Source organism: Ciconia boyciana, chromosome 3, assembly GCF_034638445.1.
Source record: "Ciconia boyciana chromosome 3, ASM3463844v1, whole genome shotgun sequence".
In the NCBI taxonomy this organism is placed as follows: domain Eukaryota; kingdom Metazoa; phylum Chordata; class Aves; order Ciconiiformes; family Ciconiidae; genus Ciconia; species Ciconia boyciana.
In genome coordinates, this window is record NC_132936.1 from 70403408 (window position 1) to 70417857 (window position 14450).

General features: G+C 40.3%; 1 protein-coding gene and 1 long non-coding RNA gene across 2 annotated transcripts in view; one reads left to right on the top strand and one right to left on the bottom strand.

Moving 5' to 3' along the window:
* The window catches only part of NOX3 (NADPH oxidase 3), a 40778-nt gene extending 35620 nt beyond the window's left edge, over positions 1-5158 (top strand). Inside the window, exons 12-13 of the mRNA XM_072857934.1 lie at positions 2739-2863; positions 5032-5158. Coding sequence (XP_072714035.1) covers positions 2739-2863; positions 5032-5158 — 252 coding nt within the window. The remainder of the gene's footprint in view (positions 1-2738; positions 2864-5031) is intronic.
* Positions 5159-10159: 5001 nt separating this feature from the next.
* LOC140649216 (uncharacterized) lies at positions 10160-14043 on the bottom strand. The gene is made up of 3 exons (XR_012041527.1): positions 13933-14043; positions 10493-10600; positions 10160-10414 (listed from the first exon to the last, which is right to left on the bottom strand). It is a non-coding gene; the product is annotated as an uncharacterized lncRNA (long non-coding RNA).
* Positions 14044-14450: the final 407 nt, after the last annotated feature.

Consider the following 14450-nt stretch of genomic DNA (forward strand, 5'->3'; position numbering starts at 1 on the left):
TAATTCATGTTGTTTGAAAATATATTTTCTCTGGTTGACTTCAAATTTGCCATCTTACAATTTCATTGGATCATCCCAACTCAAGGCACTTAATACTTAGGCTGGATCACTTTTATTCCCCTTCTTTAGTCTTTACCCAGACCCAGAGGAGTTGATTTTCTCTCTCTTATTTTTAATGGATCACTCAGATGACACTGTGATCAGTTAGGCACCTGCCAGAAAAACTCTCATAGGAGTGCCTTTGCTCTACTGTTTTATTTCCTGCTGTCTCTGTTGAACAAAGGACTGTCTCGCAGAGATTAAAAAAATAGATTTCATAGGGCTTTTCCCTTCCTGCCTCTGCTGCCACAAAAACCCACTGTTTCTTTCTGCTTTCCTTAGGGCTTCTGTCAAGTAATGAGGTATGTGCATAAAGCTGTATTCAGAAAAATCTACTCCCACTGTGAAGTATACGGCAGTCATAGAAACCGCCACTGTGCATTAGCAATGTCACAGGGTATTACCTAAAACCTGTTTTGAAAGAAGCTATTGAGGAACCTAACGAAACACAAGTTGCCCTCATCTCTCAGCTGTCACCATCCCACTTCCCTCTTGGGCAAACATCAGGCCCAAAGTCAGGTAGGGAGACAACTATTCTTGCTGGGATGTCCGACTCTCTTCACTCGTGTGTCCTGAAGTGCCTCCTTCTTCTCTTCAAACCCCATCGTCCAGTCTCCTGTCAGCACTGCCTCGTTATCCTGTGCTGCCAGTTAGGTGACACAGGAGCATCCCTGAAGCTGTGCTCCCTCCCTGCCTACACTGGTACTGCTCTTGCTCCTGGAGTCCCCCAGCATCCCACCTCTAAAGGGCTGTGGGGGAAGAGGAATGCTTTTCAGTGGCTGCTTCTCCTACTCTGACCAAGCCAGGGAATTGAGCTGGGTAACAGCTCCACCTTCTTCAGACATCCACAAAGCTCCCTCATCTTATAGGTCTTACTTATCTTTAGTAAATTCCAGTTCATCACTCCTCAAAATTTGAGCTTCAGCACCAGTAATATTTGGATGATGCTTTACTTTACTTCTCCCTTAGCAAACAACAAACCCAACATTCTCCCCATTCTCTCCCTGTCTCACCATATAGATGACCAGTAGTCAGGTGAAGCTGAACCCAAGCAGGATGGGCAATTTACAACTTCTAGTGCACCCTCCACTACTGGCAGGTGTTTACTCCTCAGACATAACATTTGTTCAATGCTTTGAGCTCTTTGTAGATTCCATGTTGGCATCAGAAGGTCAAACAGATATGGCACATGTCTGCCTCTGCTTGGACAAGAAATCATGTTTCAGCCTATTGCTCCTTGCAATGCCCCTGAGATTCGTAGGCAACTTTAATGCTGTGAGCTATAGCACAGGCTAACACCAAAAATCCTGGAAAAGTTTCAGTTAATGTGAACAGAAATAGCCCATCTGCTCAGTGGCACAATTTTGCTGTAAACAATTAAAAAATCCTGCAGTTCCCTACTTCCCACTCTCACCAAACACTTTAAGTTCTTTCTTAGACTATTCCAAGTCCTCCATGACATTGGCCCAAACTAACAAGAAGGACCTTTTAGAAACATGACCTCTTGTGACAGCTGTGCTTGACCAGCATAATTGAGTTGTTAAGTAACATGTAAGACTCATTAGCATGAGAAATATACAATATTCCCAGGAAATGGATCTAAATTTCAGCAACCACTTCTGCAAGAGATGATAATGATGCCTAGTTCATGCTAGGACCTGAACTAAATGCAAAGCCCATTTTTTAACTTAGCTTTCCTCTGGTAATTTCTTGACAGTGATAGTAACGATGATAGTCTGTAGTGAAAACAAGTGTATTACTCCTACACAATAGCAGCACAATTAGGAGAGACGGTGGTTTTGTTTTTAAATGCACCTGGGAAGTACTCAGATAGCATGGTAACGGGTGTAGCATAGGAGCTGAGAGACAGTAAATGCCCATGAAAATCAGGATTTGTTTTCTTGGCACTGGGAGCTGTGCAGCTCGCTCAGTTCAGTGCTTCACCTGAGCTGATCCACTTTCTGCACCTGCCTCCACCTGAGGAGAACAGTCAAACCACTCAGGGTTTTACCCCTGCCAAGCTGGTACATCCGCTCTCTTTTCCATCAGCAGTAGAATGCTCTGGACTTACTCAAGGTGCATGTAATTGGTAATATTTATTGTTACAGTACACTTTGTTCCCTTTCCTAAACTCCAACTTGGCCTTTAAAATGCTGACTGTCACTCCAGGATCTGCAATGAAGGAAGTGTAGGGTGAGATATTCGAAGGCTGAGAAGAGGTTTAGGAATCTAAGACCTGCCTGTAAAAGTGACTGAGGTGCTTAGGCCCAGGCCAGTAAAGACAGGTATTTAATCCCAAATAATTTCAAACATTTCATCTCAAGAAGCTGAACTCCTTTGAGGTCTCAGGCACTTTTGGAAGTGCTTTTTACACTTCTAGTCATTTCGTGAACTCTTGAGTACTCTTCCTCTCTCCTCTCCTCTCCTCTCCTCTCCTCTCCTCTCCTCTCCTCTCCTCTCCTCTCCTCTCCTCTCCTCTCCTCTCCTCTCCTCTCCTTCTTCCATTTGATAATTACACAGTTTCCTTTCCCTCATTAACACTTCTGTCTTTCACCACAAAGCAGTGTTATTGCTTTCTCCTCTTACTTGGAGTACACATTTTTGATTCTAAAATTATTATCTTGTAAATTTGCCTTTAGGCTACTCACATAGCCCTACATTATGATGACAAGATGGATGTAATTACTGGTTTGAGACAGAAGACCTTCTATGGAAGGCCAAACTGGGACAATGAGTTCAAGCAACTAGCCGAAAACCATCCTAGGTAAGGCAGGTTGGCTTCTAACCTTGTTAGGTAACTCTTCTCTCAGCATAAACAGTGGAAGAAGGGGAGGGCAAACCTTTCTAAATGACCCTTTTAAAATAATTTAGTTTTTTTGCTGTGTGGAAAGAAGATTTATGCTTAATGAAGCTTTTAATGAAGAAATCTCGGAAAGAGAATGCCAATAAAATCTAATTTTTGGACAAGAAAATCTAATATTTAGAAGTATTTCAATATCCTGGCCTTTGTCCAGATATAATTGAAACACACAATCCAATTACTGTTCTGCACAAAGGACAAAGTAGCATTAATTTCCCTTGAAGATGGTTATTAAAGAGATAAACTGTGATTTTTTTCTTATGATGTCAAGGATATGTTTGTTCCCCTAACATATTTGGCTACTCTTGCAAGACTATGCTGTTCTGTTATTAGTTCATCTCTGCTGGCAAAGACAGTTCATTTGAACTTGGATTCGCTAGTGGTCTGAGAAAAGCTTCTTTGTTCCTGAAAGCCTTTGAAGCAAGAATTTGAAATATTTAGTGTTCAGCAGTAGAAAATTCCAGAATCTTTGTGACTCTCTACGATTTCCAAACATTTACCTGCTAATGCAAAATAAAGGCTTGCACTTGGGAGACAGAGATACAAAAAGAAAAAGAAGAAAACTTTTTTTAAAAATGAAAAATACCCAAGAAAAAGCTGAAAGGGAGGAGATCAAAGAGGATGCAGTAAGCTACAAGAATACCATAAAACTGCAAAAATAACAGTAATAGAAAAACCACTTGATGGAGGTCAAAATAAATACAATCAGGAAATATGAAAGATTAAAAATAGAAAAAGGCCAAGAGTAGAAAATATGTTGGAAAGACCTTTTATAAGGATTCTACTGCATAAACAGACCTTTTAAAGTTATAGTGGGAACATTATTTTTTGTTACTTTTGTTAAGTACAACTGAGAAAAATCTGAGTTTCTGATGCTCAGGGAAGGAGATGGGCATTAACTTTCTATACTGGATATTGTGGCATTTCCTTAGAAAGCACTGGCTTTCTAAGGACAGCAACAGAAAAATCTGTATTTGGTTCTGAACCTAGATGCCCATTATGGTCAATGTTGAATCTTTTAAAGAAAACCTTGCATGAAATAAGCATTCCTTATGAGAAAAAAATACCCTACCTTTTCTTGCTCTGAGTTACAGATGGTCCAAGAGGCCAAGAAACTCAAGAGTTTCTATTGTGTGATGGAACAATCAGCTTTTATGAACTGAATAAATTTTGGGTCCCTGCACCTAGGCCCATGGACTTTCCCTTGGCTGCAACAGTGTCTTTTAGCAGGTTAGCAGGAATATACCACTCCAGGTTAAACCTAGCGCAATCAAGCACCAATATGGGCACTACTTCTGGGGACTATGGCTTGGGCACCCAAATCATATCTATAGTCCCTCCTTTACAGGAGCAAACTTTTTGAAACTCATGCTGTCACTTGTCACTTGCACTGCATTTACGTAGACTGAGCTTTCCCTAGTAGCACAGCATGTGTGTGTATATCTGTGTGTACATATATATCTTTTAAAGCAATATGTGCTGTGTACTTAGAAGCAAAACCTTTAAGGCACTTTGCAGCAAGTAACCAGGTTTCCAGCTCCCTATAACAGACTTGTGCACTTATGAACACAATTCTTTGTTACATTGGTCATGTTCTTATCTCATAAGAACTACCTATTTACAAATTTTGTTATTAAATCAGACATTTAAAAATTGTCCATAGGCAGAAGAGTGTTAAAGGGAGAAGAAAACTCAGAAGTAACTGAGAATTTTGTGTATTTTTTAGAAAAAAAAAATTAACTTGGTTGGAAAAAAAGCATTGAAAATTATCAGCCCAAGCAGCGTGTTTGCTTCTCTGATTAAAAAAAGCTATGAAGATCAAAACCAAAGAACTACCATTTAAAATAGTTTGTGACCTCTAATATAGCAATGCAGATAAATGCAATAAGACATAATAAACACTAAACTATTAAAATAATTATACTATAATACTTTGTGACAGTAACACAAATTTTTTCAAATTTATTTCTCAAAAAGCCATTTCAAAAGATGCAAAGCTGGATGCAGCCAAAAGGTACAGTTTATCCATTTACTCTGCTACTCTCATGTTTTTCTTGTTATTGTGATTACAGCAACAGTATTGGAGTATTCTTCTGTGGACCCAAGACTCTCTCTAAGATCCTTCAAAAGACATGCAACTCATATTCATCAGCTGATCCAAGAGGAGTTCAGTTTCACTATAACAAAGAAAGTTTCTAGGCTGTACTTCTTAACTATATAATAGGTATTACCAAATTGTGTATTTTTTCCTCACCTTCTCCTGTCCTCTACTCATTCTGCAGCATTCAGATTGGATACTAGGAGTCGTAAATTGAAGTAGGTGCATTGACTTCAGTAGAAAAATGCCATCCTATGCCAACTAAAGATTTGGACCCCATCCTTAGCCTTTCCTTCAAAGAACTGAAGGGCCGATTCTCCACTGCTTACTTAATGATGCTGTGAATCCATCTACATCTGTGTGAAAACAGGCACAAATCACTAACCTTTGAAGAATAAGGCATGAGTAAAATGGACATTTAGAACAGTACCTCACTGTTGTGTATGATCGAACTACTACCACAGGCAATACTTGCATTCCTGCTGTTTAAATCGTGCCCAGACATGCAAAGCATTTTCCTTCCTGGTGTTCTGATTTTGCACTTCTTACAGCCTCCCACTGTGCACACATCCACATCCACATCATCTTTTGTGCCATAGCAATACTGCCTATATACACACTGTCCAACAAATTCCTTTTGCCCTACCAAACTATGCGCCATTTAAACCTGCCATTTCCGCAGCGATGGTGGCTGTGCATGCCATAAGCTAATATGTTCTGAGGGTTAATATGTTAAGGAGACTCCAGAAATTTTTGCACTCAGCAAATAGATCTCCTGAGACAGGCAACTGAAACTGTGGAAAAAAGTTTCAGGTGTCCTTTAAATGTCACACAGCTTTATGGGCACTGAAGAATGGGCTTTAAAAGATACAGAATCACAGATACATGACAGAGTGACTGAGGTGGGAAGGCACCCCTGGAGATCTACTCCAAACCTCCTGCTCAGAGCTGATGCTGTGAAGACAGGAGCAACATTTGCATTCTTCCAGTCCTCAGGAACGTCCTCCCACCGCCATGACCATTCAAAGATAATGAAGAATGGCCAGCTCCCTCAGCACTTGTGGGTGCATCCCATCAGTTCCCATGGACTTGTTTAAAAGCTCCCTAACCTGACCCTCCTTCACTGAGGGTAAGTCTGAATTGCTTCAGATTTTCCCACTTGCCTCAGGAGCCTGGGATCTCTGAAGGTCAGCCTTACCTGTAAAGACTGAGGTGAAAAAGGCATTGAGTACCTCTGTCTTCTCCATGGCCTTGGGCACCAGGTCCTCCCCCCCATTCAGCAGCAGACCAACATTTTCCTAGTCTTCCTTTTGCTATTCATGCGTGCATAGCAGCCCTTCTTCTTGCCCTTCGCTTCTCTCACCAGATTCAACTCCCAATGGGCTTTGGCTTCCCTAACCCCCATCCCCACACATTCAGTGTCTCTATATTCCTCCTGCATCACCTGTCCCTTCTTCCATCTCTTGTACGCCTCCTTTTGTGCTTGAGTTTTGCCAGAAGGGATTTGTTCATCCATGCAGGCCTCCTACCACCTTTGCTTGACTTACTCCCCAGCAAGAGGGATCCTTTTTGAACTTGGAGGAGGCGATTCTTAAAAATCATCCAGTTCTCCTGGACCCCTCTTCTCTCTAGGACCATATTGCATGGGATCTTTCCAAGCATGGCATTCCTCCCATGTCCTACCCATGCCACATGTGTTAGTGTACAAGCACTTCAGAGAAGCATACAGTCATATGGGTTTTCCAGAATAGGTGTTGAGCTGTCCTGTAGGCACTTGCTTGTTTGTGTGGATACCCTTGGGGTGGGCCCCCTTCTGCCCTGTTTTGTTGACTGTGATGTCTCTCCTGTTATCATCCCCCAGACTTTGCTTGTCGCCCCAGTCCACCACTTCCTCACTTGGTAGTTGGTCATCCGCTCCCTCCCCATCCAATTTAAAGCTCTCGTCAGAGGCTGGCCAGCCCTTGCCCCACTGCAGTGGACCCCATCTCTTCCTAACAGTCCTCAATCCTCAGAGCGGGTCTCATGGTTGGTTATAAAAGCCAGATCCCTGTTGTCAACACCAGCTGTGCAACCAGTTGTTGACTTGCAGGATCCACACCCACCAAGGACCCATCATACTGAACAGCCTTTTGTTTGGTTGGTTGTTCAATAATCTCTGCCGATGCGGGAGGAACCATGTTTGCCTGCCATTTTGTCATATGCCAAGCTGAAAGCCTCGAGAATGGTGTATGGGTGGAATATGCGCCCATACATATATCACTGCTTAGCATTTTTAAGAAAGTCTAATTCATATCTGCATTTCTTGTTTTTAAATCTGTCTTGTAACTGATCCAGCCTTTCCTCATAGGTCACAGACTATGTTACTCAGACTAGTTATCTGTTCTCTGCTATACTCACATAGCACTGAGTGGTAAGTACAAAACAGTAAGTCATCTTTTCACCTCTGCAAACCTTCTCAGGCAGCTGCTGGAAGTCCTGAAATACAACTGAGGCCAGCTGCAGAGCTGCTGGAAACACTGTTGTCTGACAACCGTGTTTCAAACAACCCATCCAGGGCCCATGGAGTGTTCCCTGGAGCCACATCTTCTAACATGCTGGGACTAATGTAAAGCTATGCATGCCATCTGTACAAACCACTGATGCTTTCTCCAAGAGAGGACTGTCTCCAGCTGGTTAGGTCAGCCAGCCTTGCAGCACCTTGTATATCAAAGCGGTAAAACAATGGCCTTCATGCAACCTGAATCTTTACTCATCTTCCCATAGCTCTCACTGGCACTAGTGCTGTCATGGCTATAGGTCCTAGCCCCTAAAGCAGTCCTGCCCTCACAGCTTTGTATTGCTCATCTTTGACGTCTGAGTATATCATTGCCACCTTCCTAGACCTGATGTTGTCTTCCACCTTAGCTTTGTGACTTTAGCACTGTTAAGCATGTGGAGCACAGGATATAATTCTGGAATGAGGGAGAAACAAAATAAAAAATATGGGAATGTTGTAACATTCACATAAGCTAGAAAAGTGAGAAAAATATTTCCCTATTCCCCAGCACAGGAAGTTAAAGAAAAACTGTATTTGAGTTGGACTGAGGCGTAACAGAGTTCACTAGGATCACATAATGCATTTACCCAGCCACACAATAAAAATGGAAGGTAGAAAACATCCTGTGTATGTCAGCACTTGAACAAGACAAATGACAATATTATATATGTATACTTATACACACACAAAAAAATACCCACTAGAGGGGACATAACTGTATAGACAAAAGAAACAGAATAATAAAAATTATGTCACAGAAGACTCCAATATTATTTTATATCTCTTCAATTAGGGGATACAGTATGTGTGAACTGAGATTGTTCTACAAGATACAGTTGTATTATTATTAAGTTTAGGGCAATGCATCTTTGTTTTAAAATTGTTGAAGTTTTTTTAAATGCCTGCCTATGTGAAATGATTAATGCTGTGCATACTGTGTAGCAGTAGAGTGAGTGGAGAATTAGAGCCTCTGCCAGTTCACCTAGAGGCATTTATCTTTTATTTTTTTCCCTGGTGCCCGTGCTGAGCCTCAGGGTAAGCTGACACATTTTTTAATATAAATTAAGCTTCTTTTTTTAATGTGTGTTGAAAATCTTGAAGGAAATGAGAAATGTGTGTAGGCACCAATACCAGCTGCCATTGCATGAAAGAAAGAGGTGACAATTTCCTGCAGATTCTGAATGATTGTTTTAATGGGGTTGGATCGGAGGTAACAAGCACAAAGATATTGTGCTGCCAGAAAAACAGGATCTGTTCTCCCCCTAGCCTCATGCAACAAGATGTAACATTTAGCTTCTGGCTCAACATGGCATCTCTTCACTGCTTTGATTTATTCCCACTTTTGCAAATCACTGTGGTATGCTACAGGAGATGCATTTAGAGCCCTTGTTATAGTTCATTGAGTAGCACTGCTGTTATCACCACCAGAGGAGAATTTCACTTGTATCAGGACTGAGTGACCTAGAATAAAGGAAAAATAATAATAATAAAAAAAAGAAGTGGGGAGGTTTGTTGGACTAGGATGAAACTGCATTTATGTTGAATGAAAATCCCTTTATTACAAATACAATTTAAATCAAAATGGGAACTAGGAAGATTTGGCTTCCTGCCTTGTTTTGAATAACACTGAGCACACAGCAGCTATGATAATGTGAGTGCATATGTAATGACTCTATTATTATGTTTATATATGGAAACATCATTCACTGTCAGGGAAAATGAACGGTATCTTCATGGATTTGTCCATTCAGCTTCTTCAGCAGGAAGTGTTCAGCACTGTGTAGGAAAATATTAGTAAATAAAATATAGTCATAACAGCACAGACTCACCACATCCTGTGACAGAAAACTAATCATAGACAAGGATCGTAAATATACAGATTAATTACTTTGGCTCTTACAATAAAAAGAGTGGTATTATAATGATTGAAGTTGTGTTACGATAATTTAAGTTTATTCACTAGTAAGTGTAAATTTAAATACACGGGTTGGTATGTTCTGGGCTTCCCCCTCCCCTCCCCCCAAGTTATGCATGTAGTAGAAATCAGTTAAGTTTGCTCCTTAGTTTACACTGGAAGATTAAACAGGAACTGCCACTCTTAACAGAACGTCCATCATACGGTGCATGTACCACATCATCACCATTATAAGGACTCTCCTGCTTTCTTCCTGGTTTTAGATATATTAAAATGGTTAAGAGGAAATATGGTTAACTGCAAAAAAGTGACAAACTTTTCATATGTTTGAGTACTCCTGATTAACAGGAGATTTTATAAGAACTGCTCAGCTGACACAGAAAAGTAATAAACTAAATGGCATGGTAGGTTTATAATCTCAACTAGTCAACAATTTCAGTGAAATTTTTTTTGAGGGAAAATCACCTGAATTTCTTCAGGAAGAGAGAAAAGGAAAAGAAAAATGTGACAATGCTTCAACCGAGCTTGCTCTATGAAGACCAAAAGCTTAAATGAAACATGCATAGTCAGTCAAGTAATGAGGAATGCAAACCTGTGACGGTCAAAGCAGCATAGCAGGCGATGGACTGGAAGGTGCAGTACTGTGTGCAGCAGAGGCGAGTTGTCCCTAGGCCTTCATCTCTTCTCCTGACACTTCTCAGGCAATCAAATACCAGGTGTGAAGCCACCTTGCTGACCACTTACAAGGTGGAGCGCGCTCTACCAAGGACTGGCTGGCCTAAACCTTCTGAGTGCTGGCAACCAGCCGAGCTGAGGCTTTCGCACCTCGGTCAGGTTATCTGTCCTGCAGCAGCAACTTCAACTCCTCGTGTGGGATCACTTAATTGTCTGAGAAATTCTGCATTTCTGTGGAATAAAATCAGGTGTCCATTTCATTAAAGCTGCATCCGCTAAAAGAATAATTTTCCAGGAATGTCTACTTACATGTTACTGAACATGTTCGAACACGAGTGGACTGATGATTTGCATTTTAAAACTCCAACCAGTTAAGTCTATTTACCAGGAGTCTTCTTGACCTTCAGCAAATCATGTCTGACAGTGAAAAAAAATTCTCATTTACAGAATGGTCTTAATATATGTGAACAAATGTGTTAGTTGACATGGAAACACACCTTTTCTCCTTTCAAAAGCAAGAAAGGACGAAAAGGCTTAAACTCTTTAAAAGATATATTAATATCCTTTCAGAATACATAGAAACAAACAAAAGTTGTATAGTATAATGAACCACTCAACCAGCATATTTCAAAGGCTATCTGCTTCAAATATTTGCAACTATTATTTCTAAACAATAATGACTTCTAACATGGTAAGACATTTGTATTCATTGAGGATAAAAGCCCTGAGCCTGCCAATACTTACACATGTGCTTTACTAACTTCAAACAATCTTTTTACTGTCCTAGAGGACTAAATATGGTTTCTTTTGAAGCTCACGCACAGAAGACTAATGTCAGGCTCAAGGTTGGGTCCTGAAGGCTGATCTGTATTATTCAGCTATTAAACTACTGGACTGTCTTGATTCTTGTCTAGAGACCATTTCTCTGGTACAGTAATTCTGAATACGAAAGACAATTTACAGTCACTCTCGCCTTAAGGTACACAGATAAGATTGCACTTATGCACTTTAATAAAAGGCCTGGTTTTCAGTGGTCTTACAGCTTCTATTAAGCCAAAAATGTGGGTTTGGGGGGAGCTTTTCTCTTTTCTTATTTTGGCCAAATGATGAATACGCAGATCTGAACATTTTATTCCGTGGATATAGGCAAACAAGCAGGAGAAAGGGCAGATATGAGCCTGTCCTCTGAGACAGAAGTCCTGGTCTCCAGCCTGCTGCTGACCATTCCCCAGCATCGCTGCCTTGAACATTGAATCTCCTGTCCCACGCAAAGGCCTCTGCCCTTGCAGGGGTTCTCTGCACAAAAGCAACATCTTTCCTCCTGCTGCTGTCCACGGCTGCAAAAACCCTCACAGAAATAATTACTGTCAAAAAACTGAACTACGTGGGACTTTGTGAGCAAAGATAAGGAAGCATACACAAGCCCAAATTAACACACAGTTGTTGTGGTGTGGATGCACACAGGAAATTTGCAGAAACCTATCTGCTTTAGATCTCACAGAAGCCGATGTCCACGATTCCCTCTTACTGTAACAAGCACAATGTATTTACTCTCATGTTTCCAGGAATCGATCAAGGTTAAAACAATGAAAGACAAACTTTCAATTCAAAAGGTCACAGGCACCTAATCAACCTGCAACACATCACACTCATTAATTATACATTACTATACAATTACATTACATTTAGATAAAAATGTTTAGATTGAAGAATGCCTACCATTTGCTCATTAATATTAGTAAAATACCCATGCAATTTTCTGAGTTTGTGTGCTGCTAAGGAAATTCAGAGGGCTACGCAGAACGCATACCAATGCAGTTGGCCATTTAAGATCACTCTTTTTTAGATTCCTTACCATGCTGACAAGAGGAAGATAGTTAAGAGGCACAGTCGGACAACTTTGAATGTAATATCAAAGGTTTGAGGATGAAACAAACAAATGTATGCTGTGATAATGGACAACACAGAAGTGACCTCAAATATAAATGGTGTGGAGGACAGCTAGATTTGACTGAACTGGATCTTGTGGTAGGACAAACTGGACATACTGGACAAACATGCCCAGGTACAATTTCTCTGACAGGAAGGTATGTCAGCTATTTTATTATTTAATGGAAGCTGTGGTCATCATTACAAAGATGTATCTATAGTAAGAGACATCAAGCATAATCGCAAATGCTGGCCACCCTATGTCTATTACAGCAAGTACATCATCCTTCTCTAACAGTGTGCATTCATAAAGGAGCCTGAAAACACTTTAAAAATGGTCTGATGCTGGGAGGTGCTGAGCTGAAAGAGCTTTTAGCAAAACCAAAAGAAACTGTATCTGCTCGGTATTCTGCAGAACCAGACCTTTGGAGTCCAGACAACGAAATTAACTGGAGTTTTGCCAAAACGAGGACAGTAGAATTTGGCTCAGTTAGTCAATGTCAGTGCAGAATGATACATTGCAAATATCGAACACTGAACTTTTAAGGAAGAAAATTAATTCACTTCAAATTGTCTGACTTTGTTTATAATGAAATAGCCAGTGCTTTACTACATGCTCATTGTCTTATTGCTATACATGTAGATAGCCATCAATAATGAAGTCTGTAAGTGGGTAGACACCTTTTTGGGGATGGATGCAATTATATCCATATATATAATTTATATTATATTATATTATTAATGTTACTACACTAGAGTCCAGTTCACCAGAGCATTTGTCCTTAGCTTAGTTGAAAGCATATAAGATGCGGTTATTGTTTCAAAGGGGTGGACACATGCTCAAGGCTCAGTCCTTAACTTGAGAGCTTTGTTCAAGTGACACACCAAATGCCTCTACAGGGAATTTTTTCCTAAATTAGAAGAGACTTTTCTCACAGGGTTGGTGAAGAAACTGGGAATCTCCTTGGCTTTGCTCTCCAAATAAATCTTGTCTTATACAGGGGTATGAAACTGGTTGTCCCCTTTTCTGGGGAGCCAAATAAGACCAATCTCAATTCTTAGATTTGCATTTGCCATAATAACTGGTTGTAATGTAGTTCCCTAAAAAAATAAGACTTATGCAATTATGATGTGTGTCTGTCTGTCTGTCTACTTATTCCCTTTTCTGTCCCTCTACTCCTCAGCAAATATTGCTTAATTTGCCAACCAATTTCAACCCAGATATAAGGTAGATAATCTTATTCTAAACTCTTATATAGCCCATATCACCAAAAAAGGTCCGAATACTTCAAAAGCTTTAACAAATGGACAATGTCACAGAGCAGTCACTCAAACAAAAACTGTCTGAACACACGCAACTGAGAAGCTGCACATCTGAGGGCATAGAAGGCATGCCAAACTCAGAGCATACTGCTGGACCTTGGAAATTAGTGACACTGAAGAAGAGCTTGAGGCTTTACTAGACAAACATCTCATCACATGCACTCAGTAAAATAATGCAGCAAAAGACATAATTGTCCCTTTGTACATGGGAGGGATGAGACTAATACTGGTATATTGCAAATTGTTCTGTTGTACATCTTAGGATGTTAAGAAATTAGGGTAGAGAAAAGAGCCACAAACGTATTCAAGGACTTCAGAAAATACCTTGCAATTAAAGGGCTCAATCAGCTTAGCATATCAAAAATTAGATTAAGAGATGACTCTGTAATAGTGTACAAGTACCTTCATGTGGAGAAAATCTAGGCACTAGTAGGCTCTTTAATCTAGCATATTAAAGCATAACAAGAACAATTTCGAATAGGAAATAAGGCACTCACTTTAAACAGAGGAGGTGATTAGTTACTGGAAGGCCCCATTGGAAATGGTAAAACCTTTATCTCTTGCTGTCATCCAGTCAAGCCTGGGTGTTACCCTGGAAGATCCGTGCTAGCCAGACACAAGTTAGACTCAGTTAAGTGGAAGTTATTGGTGCAGCTGTGTACCTGCATTCAAATTATTGGCTGCTGCCACTGAGCATCAAGGGTAAAAGGTGTAGTCTTCCCTTTGGGGTTCAAAATGCTTTGAATATATGTTTTCTCATAATATCCTTGTCAGGTGGAGAATTTATTACTTGCAGTTTTAGATGGGGAACTGAGACAGAAATGCTACGTGGTTTGCCTCAAGCTCTCAAAGGAATGGCAGAACAAGGATTAAACCACAGCCTTTCAGAACCAAGACTATTGCTTGAACTGCTACAACAATCTTCGTCTCCCATAAACTGTATTGCGTATATTTGACATGGCCCTTAAAATATCTTTGAGCTTTCTGAAGGAACATAAAACAGAATTGAATTATT